The sequence below is a fragment of the Pavona decussata genome, unplaced genomic scaffold (genome assembly GCF_977016875.1).
Source record: "Pavona decussata unplaced genomic scaffold, jaPavDecu1.1 SCAFFOLD_133, whole genome shotgun sequence".
NCBI classification, from domain to species: domain Eukaryota; kingdom Metazoa; phylum Cnidaria; class Anthozoa; order Scleractinia; family Agariciidae; genus Pavona; species Pavona decussata.
In genome coordinates, this window is record NW_028145546.1 from 3,409,279 (window position 1) to 3,429,463 (window position 20,185).

A 20,185-nucleotide genomic window follows, 5' to 3' on the forward strand; every position below is an offset into this window, starting at 1 on the left:
ATCTTGGGAGGATCCTAAAAGATCCACGAGGATCTTTGCAAGATCTTGGGAGGATCCTTAAAGATTCTTGAGGATCTTTGAAAGATCTTTGAAAGATCTTTATGGATCTTTGAAGATCCTTAGAGGATCCTTAAAGATCCTTGAGGATCTTTGAAGATCCTTAGAGGATCCTTAAAGATCCTTGAGGATCTTGGCAAGAAAATGAAGGATCCTTAAGGATCTTTTCAAAGATCCTTGAAGATCTTTATTAAGATCCTCATAAAGATCCTCATGCAGATCTTTAAGGATCCTTAAAGATCCTTGAAAGATTTTCACCAGGGCAAACCACGATGTCTGGGATTCTGTTTCTTTCTGCGTGACTGCCGGAACTCCGAACGTGTGAAAAAAGACCATTGCGACCATGAATTATAACACGCAGAGGTGCAAAATGGTTTCTCTTGTTGCAGTTAATGATAAGCCATTGGTGATTTCAACTCACCGTAAGCTCATTAGCATACATTTTTTTCTTCAGCTAAGCTCATCATGTTTGCGTATTGTTTTTATTTTTTTGCGCATCTTGGGCGATTTTGAATAGGCAAAATTCTCTCCAAAATTATAACAAAAACGAAAAAAAAAAAAAAACAAAGAAAAAAAATTCGTCCAAAATTTTCTCACGCGAATGTAAATAAAACAAATAAAAATTCTTAACATTTGCACTGTGGCTCGCATGACTCGCATGACTCGCGTGACTCGCATGGCTCGCATGACTCGCATGACTCGCATGACTTGCGTGACTCGCATGGCTCGCACGGTGGCTCGCATGGCTCGCTGGCTCGCAGATTTCGCAGACCCGATTTTACCAGCCGATAAATGAATTTCCGATCTCAAAATAGACGGATAACTTAACTTTCTAAATTCTTCTCCTGTAGCCATATTCGTTGGATTGATTTTGAACAAAATAATTCCAACTAAAACAGCTTTTCCGTCACGTCCTTTCCAATTAAGGACGGTGCCTACTAATATCGAAGTATTTTTGTGCGGCTTATGACTATGCGGGAAAAGCAGATCTTAGCAAGGCCTCTTGGAATTCAAAAAGAAAATGGGGGGTAACCACGCATTTTTCAGAGATAATTAAGCAATAATATCTCTAAAAAGCGCCAAAATATAAAGGAATGTATGGGATTTTTTCCCTAAATTGAAGCTGAATTATCTCTGAAAAATGCATGGCTACCCCCAATTTTCTTTTGAAATACCAAAAGCACTTGTTAAGTTCTGCTTTCTCCATATAGTTTTAAGCCGTGCAAAATTATCCCTGTATTGGTAGGCACCACCCATAGGAAACCCGAGTATCTCGAGATGCGCAGAACGTATGCGCAGTAACAATAGTAGGCACCGTCCTTAATGTTGCGGGAACTTGAACGTGCTAAAATAAGATTTTTGGTAATCAACCAATCCGATACGCGCATTTTGGATTTTTGATTGACAGTCCGTTTACCATTTGACATCAAAAACCGGAATTTTCGGTTGGAAGTTCAAATGGTTCAGGCAATTCCACTGGAACTTTTCCGGAAAACATGGAAATGCTCAGATGTATTCCTCTTTTCCCATTCCAACCGAAATGACCGGAAAATTCCGTACCATTTGTCAAAATCATGGTCGGCCCGGTCCGTTTTCGAGCGCTTTTTAATTGTAATTCAAGATGGCGACTACAACATGGCGATGCACTCTTTGTGAAGCAATATTTTTCACAACTACTGAGTATGTGAATCATGACTGCAGAGGTAAGTAAATAATCAATTTGAACTATTCTTAATTTTGAAGGGCCAAACTCTTGGAGGTGTAGAATTGTAGCGGAATCGTGCTCAACATTACTGTGCCGCTAGTTTGTTTCATTATTTTTCGTGAGCCGCAGGGGACTCGGGCTAGCCAAACCGCTTAAACTGGAAAAACCGTACCATATGAAGCTTTCTATCCCAACCGGATTTTTTGTGCAAATGGTAAACGCGCCTGGTCTTATTCTCGGTTTTCACTGTCACGCCATTGAAAAAAAAATCGAAACCATTCCATGAATGAAGTCAAGAAATTGACATGGTATAGAGGATAAATAAATAAGGCATCTGTCCAAGTGTCAGGTCTGTGCAGCATTCTGTACTCGAGTTATTTGACAAAATGTTCCATATAAATTTATAGAGCTTAGTATGGAGACGCCATGTTTGTGTCCCTCTGAGGGGCACAAACATGGCGGCCGGAAATACGAAAAAACATCTGGAGTTCACTTTTGCCAGAAAAGAGGTTTGTTTGCCCTTGAGAATTTTTGAATGTTTAGATTAATATTTCTCCTCAAACTTAAATTGTTTAGAATGCTGAAAATCACCCGAAGAGTCATTTTTGAGATACGGAAAAGCTCTGTCACGGCCGTCCTCCTTATGTCACGCACGATGGAAACTCGGAAATTGAAACTGTACTATTTTCAAAAGGAAGCACGACATTGAGCTAAGAAATTGTGAACAGACATATTTTTAGGTAATCTTTCTTTGAATAAAGGTAAAAATTTTGTAGGCCTCCCAGTTTTGAATTCTAGAATTTGGTGACGTCATGTGAAAACCGAGAATAGGATCGCTCCTTGTTTAAACTTGTGTGTGTTTACAAACGCATGAGAGCCGTGCGGAGCGAATGAAAAAAAAAAAACGGTCATGAAACAAAATGTTCAAAAATTAATTTCTATACGAATATCAAAGGTATCGAGAATTTAATAAACGACTAAGTATCTGTGTAAAGCTTGAAACACGTAGCGCAACAAATCATCGATTTTTGCCTGGAAGAAATTATTTTACTTTACAAATGATCTGTATAAACGGCCGTCGGAATTACGTAAACATGGTATTTTTTGCGAGAGCAAGTTATTAAAATAGCTCCCGGGGAAAAATGTTTGGAAATTCAAAACTCTGTCTATTCTGCTCCTAATTATTAATAACTCTAGTCTCTCAATAAACGTTAACAAAAGGAGAATACAGAAAAATACTCTTTGGTGTTTGGTAGAATTATTTAAGAACTTTGAAACTTGTGTGTGTTTACAATAACATGAGAGCCGTGCGGTGCAAATGAAAAACACGGCCACGAAATATATTTTTCAAAAATTAACTTCTCCTCGAATATTAGTGATATCGAAAGCGATTAAAGTGTTTATGTAAAGCTATTTTAGATTTCTGAAAGTTGCCATAACTGATCACAAACAGGTGATATAGACAAATGTGAGGCTTCTTTAAACTTACTTTTCCAGCCGGCCTGCTCGAACTTGCTATCTATCGCTCGCTTTCACGTTGAACTTTGCTTAATCGTCCCCGCTTTTCTGATTTCTTTTACTCTCTCTTTCTCTTCTTTCCACATCTGTCAACATATCCAACGAAGACATATAAATTGACTTTGTATTTTGTGTTCTTTATCATTCCTGTTGTAAACGCACCTCGCCATGCAACTTCCCGCCAAACAAACACGGGCGCATTAGCATTGTGGGATTGCGTACGGTCGGACGACGGATGGTCGTACGGGTGGACAAGTGACGTCATAACCAAACCAAAATTTTTCGCTTTCACGGGTTACCAAATTCACTTAGCTATGGGGCTCCGCGCGCGGAGCTCCGCTATAAATTGACTTTGTATTTTGTGTTCTTTATCATTCCTGTTGTAAACGCACCTCGCCATGCAACTTCCCGCCAAAGAAACACGGGCGCATTAGCATTGTGGGATTGCGTACGGTCTGACGACGGACGGTCGTACGGGTGGACAAGTGACGTCATAACCAAACCAAAATTTTTCGCTTTCACGGGTTACCAAATTCTCTTAGCTATGGGGCTCCGCAGCGCGCCTCCGCTGGCGGAGCTCCGCTATTAAGATTCTGTAACTTTTTGCTCATGACAATTAGTGTAAAAAATTGTCTGTATATAGCAGAGACAATGTTTGTATAATATTAATTTTGTAATGTTAGTAACAGTTATATCCATTGCATTGCTTTTAAGGTACAGAATACTGAAACTGAAGCGAACAGGTTTTAAGACGGATGGCTTAGCCATTTTGATAGATCGTTCAATCAGGTAAGTTCACACTTATGGTACATCTCAGAATATTTTCTTTGATGTTTATAGTACAGTACTAGTGGTAAACTGCTGACCTTGTTATATATTCCACAGTATCCTTGCAGTAAGTCCCATTCATTTCAATGACATGAATCGCCGAGTGGCCTTACTGGTGCATCTTCTTTTACCTCAAGAGGAAGAGGTATAGAACCGATGCAAAAGAGGCTGACAGCTTAATATTCTTTGTCTGCATTCAAATTAGCCTCACTTACCTTGTTCTTCAGTTCAAATATCAAAGCATATTTTCCCTTGAATGAGGCTAGTGAGGCTAATTTGAATGCAGGCAAAAGAATATTAAAATGTCAGCCTTTTTTGCATTAGGTGTATAGACCTGTTTCATGGTAATTTAAAATTTTTATGGAGTCCAGGCAACGGCAAACCATCGACACTGCTGAAGTGCACCTTAAAAAGGCCAAGAGTGAGAGTCCTGTTTTTTAAAGTAGTGAAGATGTGTTCTAGTAGCTTTCATTTGAATGGTCATACTTAACAATTTTATCCACAGACTTAAAAAAGTTAGAACCTGCATATCCAGCACCACAGGAAAGTACCGCTCAGTAGCTTTCATTTGAATGATCACACAGTTGGATTTTACCCTCAGGCTAAATATTTAATTTTTCTGAATTTGCTTTCAGGTCATCCTTATGACTACACATTTGACATATTGTTCAAACTACATTGATCAGTATCTTAGAATGGTGAGCATATTGATCGCTAACCTAAATTATTGTTGTTTGTTTGCATTTATTCATTCATTAATTTTATGTTTCACATTCTTTGATTCTTACAAAAATTAATTATTACTACACTGCAATTATTGAATATAGCTTCTTGATTTGTTTTTACACAGTCTCAAATAAAGAAAGTGAGAAATGAAATTGAATCTTATCAGAAAAAGTAAGCAAACTGTAAATTTATGTTTAGGTACTTAAAATCACTGTCATAGTCATGGCTGCCATGGGAATCTAAATAATTATTTTCTTGTAAGCATGTAAATTAGCTTGACTAGTTTCCTTTTTTAGCTGGAAAATTCAAAACAAGTTTACCTTTGAACAAGGTTTAAGTCTGAAGGTTGGTTTAAATGTGTACAAAAAAGTAATAAATTTGAACATCTCAAGTAAGCCCTCTCCCCCCCCCCCCCCACCCTCATAGCAGGGAGTTTAAGCAGCTACTATGGGGACTGCAATGAGGACATCACAAAACAGTAGGATTTAATGTGGAAAACAATGGCCCTGCATGTGTGTTATAAATTTTGGTACATTTCTTCGGTGTCGTTGGCCAAACAACAATATAAAATGACCAAATTCAAGGTTTTGTGGAGAATGTGAGCACATGACGGTAAATAATCCATTCTCTGTCTTATCTTAAACGCCGTTCCCACCAGCCAAGTTTCACTAGTTGAACAATTTGGAATGATTGCAAAGGAGTGCAAATGGCATGAAATTATGTTTTCAAGTGATATTTTGGTTGGCATTACCCTGCTAACGGAGGCTTTCCTTTTGTATTTCTCAGCTGCTACACAACATATTCACCAACTGTTAGGTTTTTTAAGGTGATACTGACAGTCGCCTTGTCTTTGTTTCAGGAATAGCATAGAACATGTTCCAGTATTGTTAGCAGGGGATTTTAATGGCTGCCCTGAGGATGCTGTTTATAATCATGTGATAGAAAGTGGGTTTATATCTTCATACAAAACTGTTCACAGCAGAGAGCCATGTGTGACACACAGACTGTACAATGGTGAAGAGATCCTTGTAGACTATATATTTTATAGGTGAGCTGCTTGACTGGCAATGTCAATGATTTCTCCAGGTTCAAACATTGGTTTGGTCCTTTCATGGCACCTGAAGTTGTTATAATATATTTTTTTATTGTTTTGTTTCAGAAATTCATCATGTAGTGACCTAGTTCCTAAGCAATCCATGGTATTGCCAGCAGAATACAGCGATGAAGTAAGTTTTGGTTTGTATGCTTAATTCAGTACATGTACCCCATAGAGGATTTTAGAACATAAAACTCCTATTTAGTTCTTTATAATTTAATGGATGAAGAAATATTATTATTGCTGACTTATAATTAGCTGTTAATAAAAAAACAAATTACTGAGTCTGGAGCAATGAGACTACAAATAGAACACCGCAGCTACATGTACCATGTAACATTCACTACATCTGTTATCAGAGCTGGGGCCTAACATACAATTTATGGCTGCAGCCTTCGGGCCTTAAAATGTTTGGTACAGGAAAATGTTGCCCAGTGAGTTATAAGGAACCATAATATTCATTTGGTAATTTTTCAGTCTACAAGCTGTACTGGGGGAGCAGGGATGGCGCAGTGGTGAGAGCACTCGCCTCCCGCCAATGTTGCCCGGGTTCGATTTCCAGACTCGCGGTCAATTGTGGGTTGAGTTTGTTGTCGGTTCTCATCCTTGCTCCGTGAGGTTTTTTCTCCGGGTACTCCCGGTTTTCCCCTCTCCTCAAAAAGCAACATTTCCAAATTTCAATTTGATCAGGAATCTGAGGGCCACAGGTTTGTCAGTCGCAACAGACTGTTAAGTGTCACCCTTGTTTAACGAAGCTGATTTTATTTATTTATTTATTTATTTATTTATTTATTTATTTATTTATTTATTTATTAAATGTATGAGTTAGCATGGGCTCTAAAAGATATAGCCAACAGTAAAATGGATTAAACCCACAAGCAAAATTAATATTCAAGGCTCATGGTGTTACAAGTTGCCGAGGAAAAAAAAGAAAAAAAAAAAGTTCCATAGAGGCCCTGATCTTGTGTGGTCTGATAGTACCTGCTTCCGTAGCACAAAAAACTAACTTGTAAATTTGTTGGTTATATCTTCGTTTTATTTTAGGAATGGCCAAAAGAGTTTACACTATCAGACCACAGAATGATTATGACGGAATTTGAGCTGCAAAGAAGAGATAGTGGACAGGCTGTAAAATAGCAAGTAGCTTTTGATTAAGAAAGATATTTTTATTGTGTTTGCTAAATCAGCAATTCAGTTTCGAGTTCCTTTGATTTTAGAGTGACTGCTAATATAATTTTATTTAACTTGTTGTCATGTTAGTATTCTATTGTAAATAAATAAATAAAAAACAAGTACATGCAGGCTTTATCGTGATGACAGCACTGTGTGTTGAGATCACGTTTTAGGAGTGTTATGGCCGACTTTGTTCCATGTGAAATACTTACAACGTGCCTACTATGCATAGTTGTATATCAAACCTTCAACTTGTAACGCAAGCATTAAAACTGTGCTTCCCAAAAATAAGTCTTTATGCCGGTTAATGTAGCTCCCTCACGGGTAAGCCTTAATTTAGAAACTTTTAGAAACAGCTTTACTAGTGCAGTTTGTAAAGGGGCTTGACGACGTTTAATGGTAGGAGCGTTGATGCACACGAATGTTTCGGGGGTAAAGTGTAAAATCTTAAAGGCATAAATGTGTATTAACGGTGTAAAACATGGAGTTTTTATAAAATAAAAGGAGAGTGATTTTCACGCACTATGGTGCGTTGGTAGCTGCGAGTGTTGGTGTCTAACTTCTGATTTATCAGATTAGTTAAAATGGCAAGATTTCCGCACAGCCCCACACATTTATTATGCAAACAGTCTTTGTTCAAAGGAAACAATAGGGATAACGATAGTGCGCCGTTGGGATTACTTCGCTTTTTTCCTCTCAGTTTTGTATTTTCTTTCTAAGTCTTATATGGGCTTTGCCAAAATCTTCAGATTTTAGGGAAAAAATACTGAAAATCTAAACAAAACTTGGGGCTTGGGGTACCTGTCGTAAAAGCAAAACTGAAAAGGCTTTTATCAACACAACGGACACACAGTGGGAGTCGCGCAGGTCTGTCAACCCTGTAGAGTGTGTGCACGACGGCCATGCTAGTCCTCCAACATGGCTGCCGTGCACACACTCTATTTTAACATGCTCCGCCCTCCCCGACTCAACTAACCCCCACTCCGGCTACCCTCGGTAGTTTAGACACTCTCCCCAGATCGCGCTCGCTTTCACAAACCAAGATGGCGGCAACTCCATCGAAGCGGAAAAACGGAAAAATAGGGGGACTGTGAACAGTCTGCCATGCCTACCACGTGCACACGTACTCGTTTTCACTATGTATCTTAATTTTGCCACATCTTCTTAATGGGTATAAAAGTTCGTCTCTCCTTAAACGACTGCAGAGGAGACAAGAACGTTTTCGCCGACCCTCTGTGCGTTGAGACTCGAGAAGCTTGGAATCTCTTATTGAGAATCCGCCTCCGTTACGACCTTTAGCGACTTTACCGGTGGTCCCCTTATTCTTCGTGAAATCCTCACAGCACGGCACAATTGAGATCTGGGTAAGGTTCTAGTATCTCGCCCCTACCCGTATTTTTCTTGCACAACAACGGCTAGCGAGAAACAGACCCTCCCCAACAGAGTTGGCTGCCCACTACCCGGCGACTACAAGCCATTGCAATCATAGTGAACAAAGTCAAAAATGGCCTGGCGCCTCCCTACATTGCGGACTTATTTGCTGTGACTAATTCTCGGTATCATCTTAGAAACCATGATTTCGTCATACCTAGATTTCGGACAAACACAGCCTGATCTACCTTGGCCCTGCCATTTGGTCCAAACTCGATATATCTATTCGATTGTCTGAATCAATGGACACTTTCAAAAAGCGTATTAAACTTGTTAATTTCACAAGCCTGCCAGACAGCACTGGTAAAGACTGTTTTTTATGTAACAACTAATAACCGATTTTACGTGTGGACGTACATTTTATGTATTTTATTGATTATTAGATTGTTTTATTAACTATTAGACAAGTAATTGTAGTTAGGTGTCCCCAATTAGTGTACATTGTATGCTAGCGACTTCGACACTATAATAAAGTTCTTACTTACTTACGTACTCGAAAGGCCGAAAAAATTGGTTCAATACAGAACTTAGCGCCCTAGAATTTTTAAATTAGTTTCCAAATGTCTCCAAAATTCGTCAATCTTTCATATTTCTGCCTTTATAAACGTCACATAAAAAATTGCACTACAAACTTACTAAGTAAACGTGTTTTTGTATTGCTGTGAGTACATACACCAAATGGGTACATACTGAACCAATAGAGGGAAACGTAACAGAAAGCTAATTTTCCAGCGAATTTTGCCTTCTGTGAAAGCGTGTGTTAACTAAATTGACCAACTGTGAGATACAATAGTCCAACTATACTAATCCATCCACGCCTCAAATCATGATAAATAGTGACACGAATAGGGTGACACACCTAAAACAGTTTTGAAAATGTGTTTCTTATATGTTTGTGGGCTTAATACCCAATTCATTTTGCTCAAATACCATCGTAGCGTTTGAGTGCGCAACCTCGTATTTTTTCAGAATATTTTTCGTGAGTTTAAGAATGTTTATTGTGATATATATAGGGCTAGTTAAAAACAGACCAAACTCGCGAAGAGACTCCGGGAACGTAGCTGGCACGTGTCATCGATACTTATGGTAACAGTCCTGAGAGGCTGCTTCAGGGGTGATGCCGAGAGGAAATAAATTTATTGCCTTTAATTTGAAAGAACATTTGTCTTAAGTTATGATTAGCTTTAAGGGAGACCTCAAACTATAAAAGAAAGCTATTTGTGAAAGATACATCGTTTAATAAATCTAATATGATTCTTGTTTCAATTTTAATTTCCTCGGAGGAAATTAAAATCAGTTGCTTTTAATTGGAAAGAACATTTGTCTTCAGTTATCATTAGCTTTGAAGGAGACATGAAACTATAAAAGAAAGCTATTTGTAAAAGATACATCGTTTAATAAATCTAATAACATTCTTGTTTCAATTTCTATACGGCCGAGAGGAAATTAAAATCAATTGCTTTGAATTTGAAAGAACATTTGTCTAAATTTATGATTTGCTTCGAGGGAGATCTTAAACTTTAAAAGAAAGCTCTTTGTAAAAGATGCGTCGTTTAATCAATCCAATAACGTTTCAATCTCAATAGGTGAATGGCCGTGATCAGGTGGTTACCGTTACAAATTAAATAGATGTTGGTACGAACTGAAAACACTGCTCTCCAATTAATTTATTGACATTTGTTACTAGAAATCGTAACTTACGTACTGTCATGGTTATGGAGGATACACATGTCTTGGCACTTGCTAACGGTGTGTTGAACGCCTTGCTCTCTTTAGCAGCAACTCTCGCCAACTCGTTTATCTTGGCAGCCATCTGGAAGACGCCTTCTTTGCATTCTGCTACCAACGCTCTTTTGTTTGGCCTAGCCTTGTCCGATCTTGGAGTGGGATTAATTTCTCAACCATTGGGAGTCGTCTTGGTATCCACTGCAGAATTCAAAGGTCGCGAAGTGTTGTCTGCAATGTTTCAGGTATTTGCTGTATCCCTCTCCGCCGTGTCACTACTTACAGTCACAGCGATCGGCGTAGACAGGTACCTCGCACTCCGTCTTCACATGAGATACAAGGAGTTCGTAACGTTCAAGAGAGCAGTCTGCGTTCTTGCCGTTTTCTGGGCGGGTTGTAGTTTTGCTGCTTCTTATTGTCGTTGGTTGGGTGATATTTCCCTGTTTTTCAGCCGCGCAGCATCACCGTTTATCATCATCTGTTTACTGATAAACATTTTTGTTTATCAGAAACTTTATCGAGTTTGTCGGTTTCACCATGCCAAGATCCAAGATCAAGCAGTGTTCCAGGACGCCAACTTGTATCAACGAGCCATCAACGAAGCTCGATTCAGAAAATCTGTCAAAACGATCTTCTTTATTTTGCTTGCTCTCATCCTCTGTTATTTTCCTGTGTGTTGTTACACTGTCGCAATTATTGTCATCGGCCACGCTGCCTCTGCGATGGTGCGCGCCTTGTACCTTTTCACTTGGACCTTAGTTTTTGCTAATTCAACAGTTAACCCGACTTTGCTGTATTTTCAGCTAACGGAGCTTCGCGTAGCAATCAAGCGGATCTTGAAAACGGCGTGTAGTTGCCGACAGGAGCGTCGAGATTTAGGAGAAACTCGGAGCAATATTGGAAACCTTGAAGGCCAGAGACAGATCGATGTGATCCAGATGTGACATTAAAATATCATTCACCAACGTTAGAACAGCGTGAATATGAGAGGTTTTAGATCTAACTATCAGTGACAAAATTATTGAATCTAATTCTGTAGTGTAATGATATTCCTTCTGGAGTACCTGATGGGGCCCCTCCCTGAAAAACCCGCTCTTGATCTGCAGGTTGAAATAGAGCCGGCTGGGAACTGAATACATCAGGCGATTACAACTGGGTGGAACGTTTCTAAATATCTATAGTTTGCCGGCTGAGATTTTTTTTAAAAACACTAGTTGTAGTTGGGTAAAAAAAATGTCTCGTTTGTTTTTCCTGCCTCTCAGGACCTCTGTCAGGCTCGTAAAAATCTTATTTGACTTTTCGCTCTAACACCGTCTTTACCGATAAAATTTGAAGGCAGGTAGCGCGCCAGGAAATAACAGCTGCTCCACTGTTGTATGTGAAACTATTTTTTTACACAGAACATGACCAGCGCTTTTCTTCCATTCGAAATGGGCATAAAATACACATGGGCCTCTCCAGGCATTTTTGTCCAATAATATTACCCTCTTCCGGAAATTTGGAATATCCTCCCAATTTTTCGGTGACATTCACGGAAAAGATTTCGAATTTCCCGAGTTTTAATATCCTGCTGTGCCGTAATTAGTTCATGTTTCCCCGACATTTTCCCGCAAATCTCTCCAGATTCGCCGAGAAATCTCCTGTGAAACAGGCCCTTGATCTTGGACACCTAAGGGTTGCAATCCTCCCTGCGCGTAAATGTATTTATCGATGTTATATTTTCAAGGGAACGTGTTTAACGTGCTATGAATTGTATACAACACCCGTCAACAATTTGACAAGGACATGACAAGGGACATGAATGAAACGTTTCTTTCCCTTCGATGTCTTCGGGCGACTTGCCAGCCTTAACATAAAAATGGCTGAAAAAGAGAGAAAAATACAGCCGACAGCGGTACCTCTGGACGCTTTGCCGGAGCGTTGTACCATGACGATGCACCACGAGATTTCGGCCTGCAGTTCGCTTATGCCAGTTGGAGATGGTTCCGCAATACTTTCCGATACCTTGTTCCCGACAAGACAGTGAGGGAGGGAAAAGTGGGCCCCTAGACCATTTGAGACAGATCCCTTTCGTTGGCACCTCAGTTCCACGTTACTGACTTAAACTGAGATTCAGCCATGTATATATATGACAATAAAGTCATTTTGTCTTCCATGTAGTACGTTTTGAGGTTTGAGCATGCGCACGGTCTAAACCGATATAATGACAGAAGGATGACTCGTGGTCATAAGCCAAACGACCTGTAGTCTTGGAGGTACCGCTAGTCTTGGACTCCTTTTACCTTATTTCATTCTTACAATTTTTATTGCCGTTTTCCCCAAAACGGTTGCTCCTTCGATGGATTGTTGACATTGTTAAGGGTCGTCACTCGAAGAGCTCTGTGAAAGCCGTTGCTATTTTTCTGTTTTTGGCTACTAAGTCAACACTTATTACTGTGCCACGTAATGAAAATGTGCCGCGTTTGTTTCTACAACAAATCAGATGCTACCTTTCGCCTCTTGATGTCTGGCGACAACAATCCTATCCCTGGACCGGTTTCTGCTTGTAAGACTGCTGGTAAGATCAATTGCCCCGTGATGAATGCCAGAAGCTTGAAAAGTTATCACAAAGACAGCACAACAAACTGGCAATCCGTGTGTAACCTTCATCGCTCTGACGTTATATGCGTCAAGGAGACATGATATGGTTGAACCAAAATATCAACAACTCTGAAATATTGCATTCCGGCTTTACAATATTTAGGAGAGATCGGTCTGCCGATCGAGGTGGTGGTGGAGTTCTTATCGCTATCGAAACGGTCTCCTTCAAAGCTGTCAAAAAATTTAAACCTGAATCGGAAGCCGAGCTGCAAAAGCTTGACATCATTTTTGCCAAAATTACTGCGCTTACTGGTCAAAGAATTTTATTCTCTTTTTAGCTATAGGCCTCCCAATGAAGACCCAAGTTGGATGGATGTATTCGATAATTTTCGGCATAAAGTTTGTGAGCAGTTTGACAATATGGTAATTTCGGGTGATTTTAATTTGCCAGACCTCCTCTGGGACTCCGGCCATTGACAGCGCATCGGGTGTTAAGCGCATGCTGCGGAACAGCCGTGATGAGTTTCTTGGTTCCGTCGAGTCCGACCTCAACACAAACCTAAAGCGTTTCTGGTCTATATTGAAGCTGAATTCCAAATCGCATACAATTCCTGATTAAGTCTCGACGCCAATATCAGCCAGTGCATTCGCTGACCCAGGTAATCGTACGCCGTTAAGATCTTCAGCTGAAAATCCTGGGGAAATAGCCAATTCGTTTAACTCCTACTTGGCATCAGTTTTCGCCCATGACACCCCCACCCCCCTCCTCCCCCTTCATCTGGAAGTGGAATTACCGCTGACGGTTAGCGAAGTCCAATCCGTGTTCGCCCTTGATGTCACGAAAGCCATAGGACCTCATAAAATCCCAGCGAAACTTCAAGGAAACAGTCTCTGCTCTGTCATTTGTTCCTGTTTTTATAAAGGGTAAGGCCGAGTGCATAGAGAATTACAGGCCCATCTCCTTACCGTCACTGGTATCCAAAGTCTTGGAGCGATGTTTATTTAACACTTCAAAGATAATTTATTGTAATTTTTTTCTATTATGTTCTCGTGCTCGTCTTGTCCCGCCTCGACTAGTTTTGTGGCTATTTGCGGGACAAGCCACTTATATCATCTGAATTTGTAAATAAATTGTTGTTGTTAAGACTGTACGAGGTGGTAAGAGATTGTAAACATGGATTTATTAGAGGGAAATCGTGCACCTCCAACCTTTTGGAAGTTTTGGGCCACGTGGGCTCCCTACTAGGCTGACGGAAAACAGGTGGACACGATCTATATGGATATGTCTAAGGCCTTCGATAAGGTGAAACATGGCTGACTGCTGCAAAAGTTGCACGAGTTCGGATTTGGAGGCAGCGTCTTGCAGTGGTTTAGCTCTTACCTGATGGGTCGCTACCAACGTGTAACGGTGCTGGGTGAAATCTCTGATCAGGCTCTGCCTGTCAGCTCCGGTGTACCTCAAGGCTCCATTTTAGGCCCGATACTATTTCTCATCTATGGCTGACTTGCCCGATTCGGTCCTGACGAGCCATGTTTGCCGATGACACCGGAAAGATATATAAACAAATTCAGTGTCGGGAAGATGCTGCATACCTTCAAGCTGACTTGCTTGTACAGTTACAACTGGCTGGAGATTTTCATTTCTTTAAAGTCTTGCTCGCTGGCAGTGAAGAGCGGGTATTTTTTCCCAGGAACGTTAAATAGTAACCAAGATTGACATAGGGACACCCAGCTAGTGTTCAGTGCAACATACGATTAATTTTCTCTAAAAGTGTCGTTGGGTACTCCTGTTCCTTGGTATCGGCTCGTAATTTAAGAAAGCCAATCTTTCACGTGAAATTGTACAAACCACTTTTGCTGATTTTGGAAGAGGTTGACACCAAGAGATGTCGGACTTCCCACTGTATTTTGTATTAATGGCGCCAGAGGACTGATCAATGGTTCTTTGCAGTTTTTATTGGTCAAAATAGCATGGCATGGCGTAGCTAAAAAGCGAACGCAAAAATAAATCGCGCAGGAGCCGTGAAGGAGGAAGTCGGCGACTGGAAAGACTAGGAAGACTAAAGCTGAGTTCCAATCAGCGGTGAAGTCGAGTTAAGTCCGGAGAAAGGCCATCCCTCTTTCCGGTTTCCACGCATTTTATTTTCGCATAAAGCCGGCGACACACCTGGCGATTTTATACGCTGATCGCGGCGAACCCCCGATTAATCGGCGGACACACTTGGCAGTTTCGAAAAGTCACGTGATGAAATTGCCCAACCTGATGGGTTGACTTTTCTTGTGATTCGCAGTGATGAACGTAGTAAATCTCGGGAACGGGCACACTTGGCGAATGGCGGCGAATATCTGACATGCCAGATATCGGCGATTTTATACGCCGATCAAAATCGCGGCGATCGGCGAACATCGCAAATCACTGCTCCGGGCACACCTGGCGATTTCCACCGATCGCCGCGATCGGCGTATAAGATCTCAAAGTGTGTCGCCGGCTTTAGCGCCCTACTTAAAGAGTGTTTGCTGTCGTTGTGAGGGCGTTAAAAGGTTTGTGGACCTTGACGAAGCCCGTCAGAGGTGACAGCGAAAGCTTAAAGTAATGAACACTTGGAAAAAAAAATACTAACAACAGCAACTTACAACGACAACTCTAGCACCAATAATGACAACAGCAACATTTCTTAAATGTATTAAACCTCAGCAACAACAATAATTGTAAAACAACAACAACAACAACAACTTAACAAAACAAAACGAATATAACACAACTATTAACTCAGCAGCTACTAGCCACAGCTGAGCAACATCAACATCAGTGCATCACAGAACTTGTTTTTCCTGAGCTGAGTTTATTTTCTCTTTTTCAATGGTCTATTACTACATTTAAACTAAGCGGCTAACGCAAGTGCCCCTTGCGTTTTAATTGAAATATTTTTAAGCGATTTTACTTTAGATATGAATTAACATTATAAAATACCACCCACTTTCAAATTATCAGGGACAGGCAACGAGAACATTTAAGGAAAACACTAAACTGTTGTTTGCTGTGTTCACAGATGGATTAGCTTTCATTTGTAATTTAATTCTTATACTGTATTCATTACCTTTAACTTTAGTTAATAGTTCTAATGCTTCAGCTCAAAATTTAAGTTGAGGAACGTTTTATGGAATGATCGAAATGGAATCTTATTTCCTAAATTTACTAACTGTTGATGGCTTTGCGAATATGCTAGCTGAACTTGGTTTCGCAGTGTTTACGCCATAATTTCCCCTCCAAAAACGAAAAAAATTAGTTTTCCAGCGGTTACAAGTTAGAGCTGACATTTTGCCGAAGAAAACTTACGATTTTCTTGACAACTAAATCCAAATTTCTGAGGCGATTACTGCCTTCTGAACAGATACCCACTTAAATGAACCGTTGGGTGCCTTGAATTATCCAAAAAGCACCACCCGCCGGTCATAAAACGTCTTTTTTGTTTATACAAGTCCCTAACCACTAAGTAGTTGCTGTAATAATGTCAATAGTTATAATAATTGTTGTGCTAATGCACATATCTGTAACTAAAAATGTTACAGCAAGTATTTTCGTTTTCGTTTTTTTTTGTAAGTATCCAACTCAAAATTTGGCACCCGTGTGGGTATACACTTTTTAAAAGGGCTAAATTACCTTACAGGAGCCTGGCAGCCCAGACATAGCACAAGAGCACCTAATGAACTTACAGTGGACACTTAGGAACGATACGTGTAGCTGGGGAATCCTTGGAATTCCAGCAACAGCTTTATATCATCATAAATTACATTTATTTATTTATTACTACCAAAATAAAATGAATGTCTGCTCTTTTTTGCTTGGCCTCTGTACGCAAAATAACAACTTTTCCTCTTTGAACTAAAAATTAATGTCTTTTTTTGTGTGGCTTTTGATAATTTATGCATTTATGCGGAAAAAGCAGATCTTAGCAAGGTACTAGAGTTGTTGGAATCCAAAATGAAAATCAGGGGTAACTACACATTTTGCGGAGATAATTAAGGTTCAATTTGGGGAAAATTCCATACATTGTTTTGTAGTTTACCATTTTTTCAAACTATTGTTGCTTAATACAGTTTATCTCTGAAAAATGCATGATTGCCCCCAAGTTTCTTTTTGGATTCCAACAGCCCTTCACAATTGACTTTTCAATAATTGTCATAATTAGTTCTGACCTCTTCTCACATCACAAATATTTATTTTAAGATGTGTGGTTAATTAATTCATACACACATGTTCATGACTGCTACAGTTGGAAACATTTGATTCTCATGTAAATTTTAGTACTGTAATGGTTTGCACAATTCCAGGCCCCAGGCAAGAATGTTTCATGTCACCTTTTGACATATTTGACAGTTTTTTAATCTTGCCTGATTGCCAGGGTTTTGTTTGGTGTGATGTAAGTAAGAACGAGACCCAAAGGAGAATTAAGGCCTCGATCAAAAGCTATACTTAGTGGAAATTAGTCTTAGTTCAAAATTCAAATTGCTCCAAAACTAAGTCCTAGTTTGACATAGAGATGATAATTACCAAGTAAAAATTATACTCTCACATTTCTTTATTATCTTAGGGCTGAAATTTCAAGAATTAGCCTATGAATTTTTACTCATGCTTCGCCTTGCTTCACTGATGTAATTAGCTTAATAGCGATGTTGCCTTCTAACACAGAGGTGTTTTTATGCAGTTTATGACTGCGGAAAAAGCTTATCTTAGCCAGGGCTATTGTGATCCAAAAAGAAAATGGCAGGGGGGGGGGGGGGTTACCATGCATTTTTCATTCATTTGGGGGCAAAATGCCATACATGTTTTGTATTAAACAATCTTTAGAGTTATTGTTGCATAATTATCTCTGAAAAATGTGTGGTTATACCCCAATTTTCTTTTCAGATTCCAATAACCCTTGCCAAGACCTGCTTTTCCCTACGTAGTTATAAACTGCGCACAAATGTCTATGTTTTAGCAGGCACTGCCGTTACAAAACCCATCCTGCTTTACAAGGAGATCCATCTTACAGTTTCTCCAGAAATCTTTTAGTGATTTCAGACACTGCAACATCAGCTGGCCTATCCCCTGCCGCATTTTTCACATCTAACTTTGCACCATTCTGAAGCAACCAGTCAACATACATCTTTCCTCCACTTCCTTTGAAATCGGTTGGAACTATGGCCAGATCTGGGTCAACAGCAGCAAGGATGTGTAGGGGAGAATTGCCAGCTTTATCTTGGGAATTGATATCTACATCACATTGCAGCAAGATTTGTAGAGCTTTCATGTTAGGCACTCTGAACATTTCTTTCAAAGAGACCTTGTTATGAACTTCAATGACTGAATCCCAAACAGCCAAATGTAACATGCTTGACCCCTGCGAATTACGCAAGTTTAGATCAACTATGGACTTGATCATGTCCAGCCTTCTCTTAGCATCTTGATCATTGTGAATTTCAACATTGCTCAGGATGCAGATGAAGTAGAAGGCCTTAAGCATGTCTCGGTCAAAAGCCCATTCATACTCCTGAAGCTCAAAATGGGATCCATGTTGCTTTTCCTTCTTCTGTACCAGATCTGTCAGCCAAGCTTGTAAAAACTGATATGCTACCTCAAGGTCAGCAATCTTCACCTCCGCCTTGTTTTCGATCATGCCTGCAACATGCTCAAGGAATCTTCTGAAGATTTCTCTGCTTTGAGGAGAAGATACCAATTTGAAAGATAAGGCTTCAGAGTAGAATTTAACAGCTACCTTAAGGTCACCTTTATGGGCCGACACCACAGCTTTGTTCACGAGGGGTTGAAGAATTTCTGCCGAGCGAAGCTGACCAAGAACTCTGTCTCTGATGATAAAGCCCTCCATCAGAATGGCTTCATTTTTGTCATTCAAAGCTTCAAGTTCTTCCAGACACTGGCTTTCCATTTGGTTGTTGTACACATCTAAACGAGACTTCACCGCTGACTTTAATGTGTTAGTAGGAGGGCTGAAGCGCTCTTTCATTGCTCTCAGCATGAGCTGGTAACCATGCTGAATGGATGTGTTATCAGTATCATCATCATATTCTTCATCTCCTTCACTGGGATACTCTATGCTTTCTGTGTCGATACTTGTTGCATGTGACGCACCTAGCAGCTCCAGAGCATCAATCCTTTGCTCTCTACTACAACTAGGCAGTGAAACAATATAATCGACAACCTCATCATGGCAACCACAACATGCTCGCTGTAAGGGGGTCAGCCCTTCTGCATCAACAGCTTCAAACTGTGCTCCATGTTTAATCAACTCCTTGACTGTTTCTAAACATCCTTTTTCTGCAGCCAGGTGTAAAGCAGTGGAGCCATGTGCATTCTTGACATTTGGATCTGCACCTTTCTCAAGCAAATAGACCTCAAGTGACGGATCCTTGAATCCCGAGAGACATGCCGCAGTCAGGGGAGTGTTGGTGTCACGGCCAAACTCTGTGACATCTGCCCCATTTTCAACAAGGAACTTGACTATTTCAAGCTGGATGGGTACATCAGGTTTTCCCAGAAGTACTTGACGTGATCTGTTTAAATGAAAATACTGACATGCCATGAAAAGTGGGCTAGAGCCACCTTTAGATTTGTGATCAATGTTTGCACCATGGCTCACTAACAGCCTCACTAGGTCAAGTTTAGCCCAGGCAGCAGCACACCACAGGGCAGTCACTCCTTCACCAACCTCGTAACCAAAGCCACTGGGCATGACATTTTTCTCAGCATGAACACCCACTAAAACTGTTTTCTTCTGCTCTATGTCAACCAGCTGTTCTTCAATCATGCTTCTGACAAGTTCCACATGACCACAAATAACAGCCAATAGGAAGAGACTACATTCTTCGCCTTTATGAGGGTAGCCAAGTTTTGTCTTCAAAAGTTGCTTCCGTTCCTCAAAGCCAAGCCCATGCTTTTCAAACAGCGAGGACAATGGTTGCCCCGCGATCACGGTGTCGATCGCTTCACGTTCGATTGGACTGCGTTGACTCTTGTAGTCGAAAGTCTTGATGTGATTGGAGAACTCCAAACTGATCATTTTGGCGCTTATTCTCGAGCAAATTCGGTGTAAAAACGCGATGCAAATTGTAGTTAACTACCACCTACGTGTACTCAATCTGCAATGCAAATTATTTCTCAGTCTTGACGAACCTTTGTCGTGACGTAATATCGAAACCGTGCATGCCGCGTGCCGGAAATGTCTAGCCATCATGTGACAACAAAAATTTTCCACCCTAGCATAGTCAGTGAGTGCAAACTTTCCTTCTCTACCCTGCAGGAAAACGCGCGATGACATGACTTGGTAGCCACGCTTGGGTTGGAT

At 40.3% G+C, this 20,185-nt stretch overlaps 3 protein-coding genes across 3 annotated transcripts in view; 2 read left to right on the forward strand and 1 right to left on the reverse strand.

The window, feature by feature from the left end:
• Nucleotides 1-7,641, forward strand: part of LOC146468279 (uncharacterized) — a 34,336-nt gene extending 26,695 nt beyond the window's left edge. Inside the window, exons 3-9 of the mRNA XM_085124954.1 lie at nucleotides 3,995-4,069; nucleotides 4,166-4,253; nucleotides 4,744-4,806; nucleotides 4,959-5,005; nucleotides 5,694-5,882; nucleotides 5,994-6,060; nucleotides 6,975-7,641. Of these exons, the coding sequence (XP_084981080.1) occupies nucleotides 3,995-4,069; nucleotides 4,166-4,253; nucleotides 4,744-4,806; nucleotides 4,959-5,005; nucleotides 5,694-5,882; nucleotides 5,994-6,060; nucleotides 6,975-7,067 (622 nt within the window). The 3' untranslated portion in view covers nucleotides 7,068-7,641. The remainder of the gene's footprint in view (nucleotides 1-3,994; nucleotides 4,070-4,165; nucleotides 4,254-4,743; nucleotides 4,807-4,958; nucleotides 5,006-5,693; nucleotides 5,883-5,993; nucleotides 6,061-6,974) is intronic.
• Nucleotides 7,642-10,243: 2,602 nt separating this feature from the next.
• On the forward strand, nucleotides 10,244-11,203 carry LOC146468282 (beta-4C adrenergic receptor-like). The gene has a single exon (XM_085125149.1). It carries the CDS (start codon nucleotides 10,244-10,246, stop codon nucleotides 11,201-11,203), a length of 960 nt encoding a protein of 319 aa, XP_084981275.1.
• Nucleotides 11,204-17,690: 6,487 nt separating this feature from the next.
• LOC146468283 (protein fem-1 homolog B-like) lies at nucleotides 17,691-20,050 on the reverse strand. Its single transcript, XM_085125122.1, has one exon. The coding sequence runs from the start codon at nucleotides 19,898-19,900 to the stop codon at nucleotides 17,870-17,872; it is 2,031 nt and encodes a 676-aa protein (XP_084981248.1). The 5' UTR covers nucleotides 19,901-20,050; the 3' UTR covers nucleotides 17,691-17,869.
• Nucleotides 20,051-20,185: the final 135 nt, after the last annotated feature.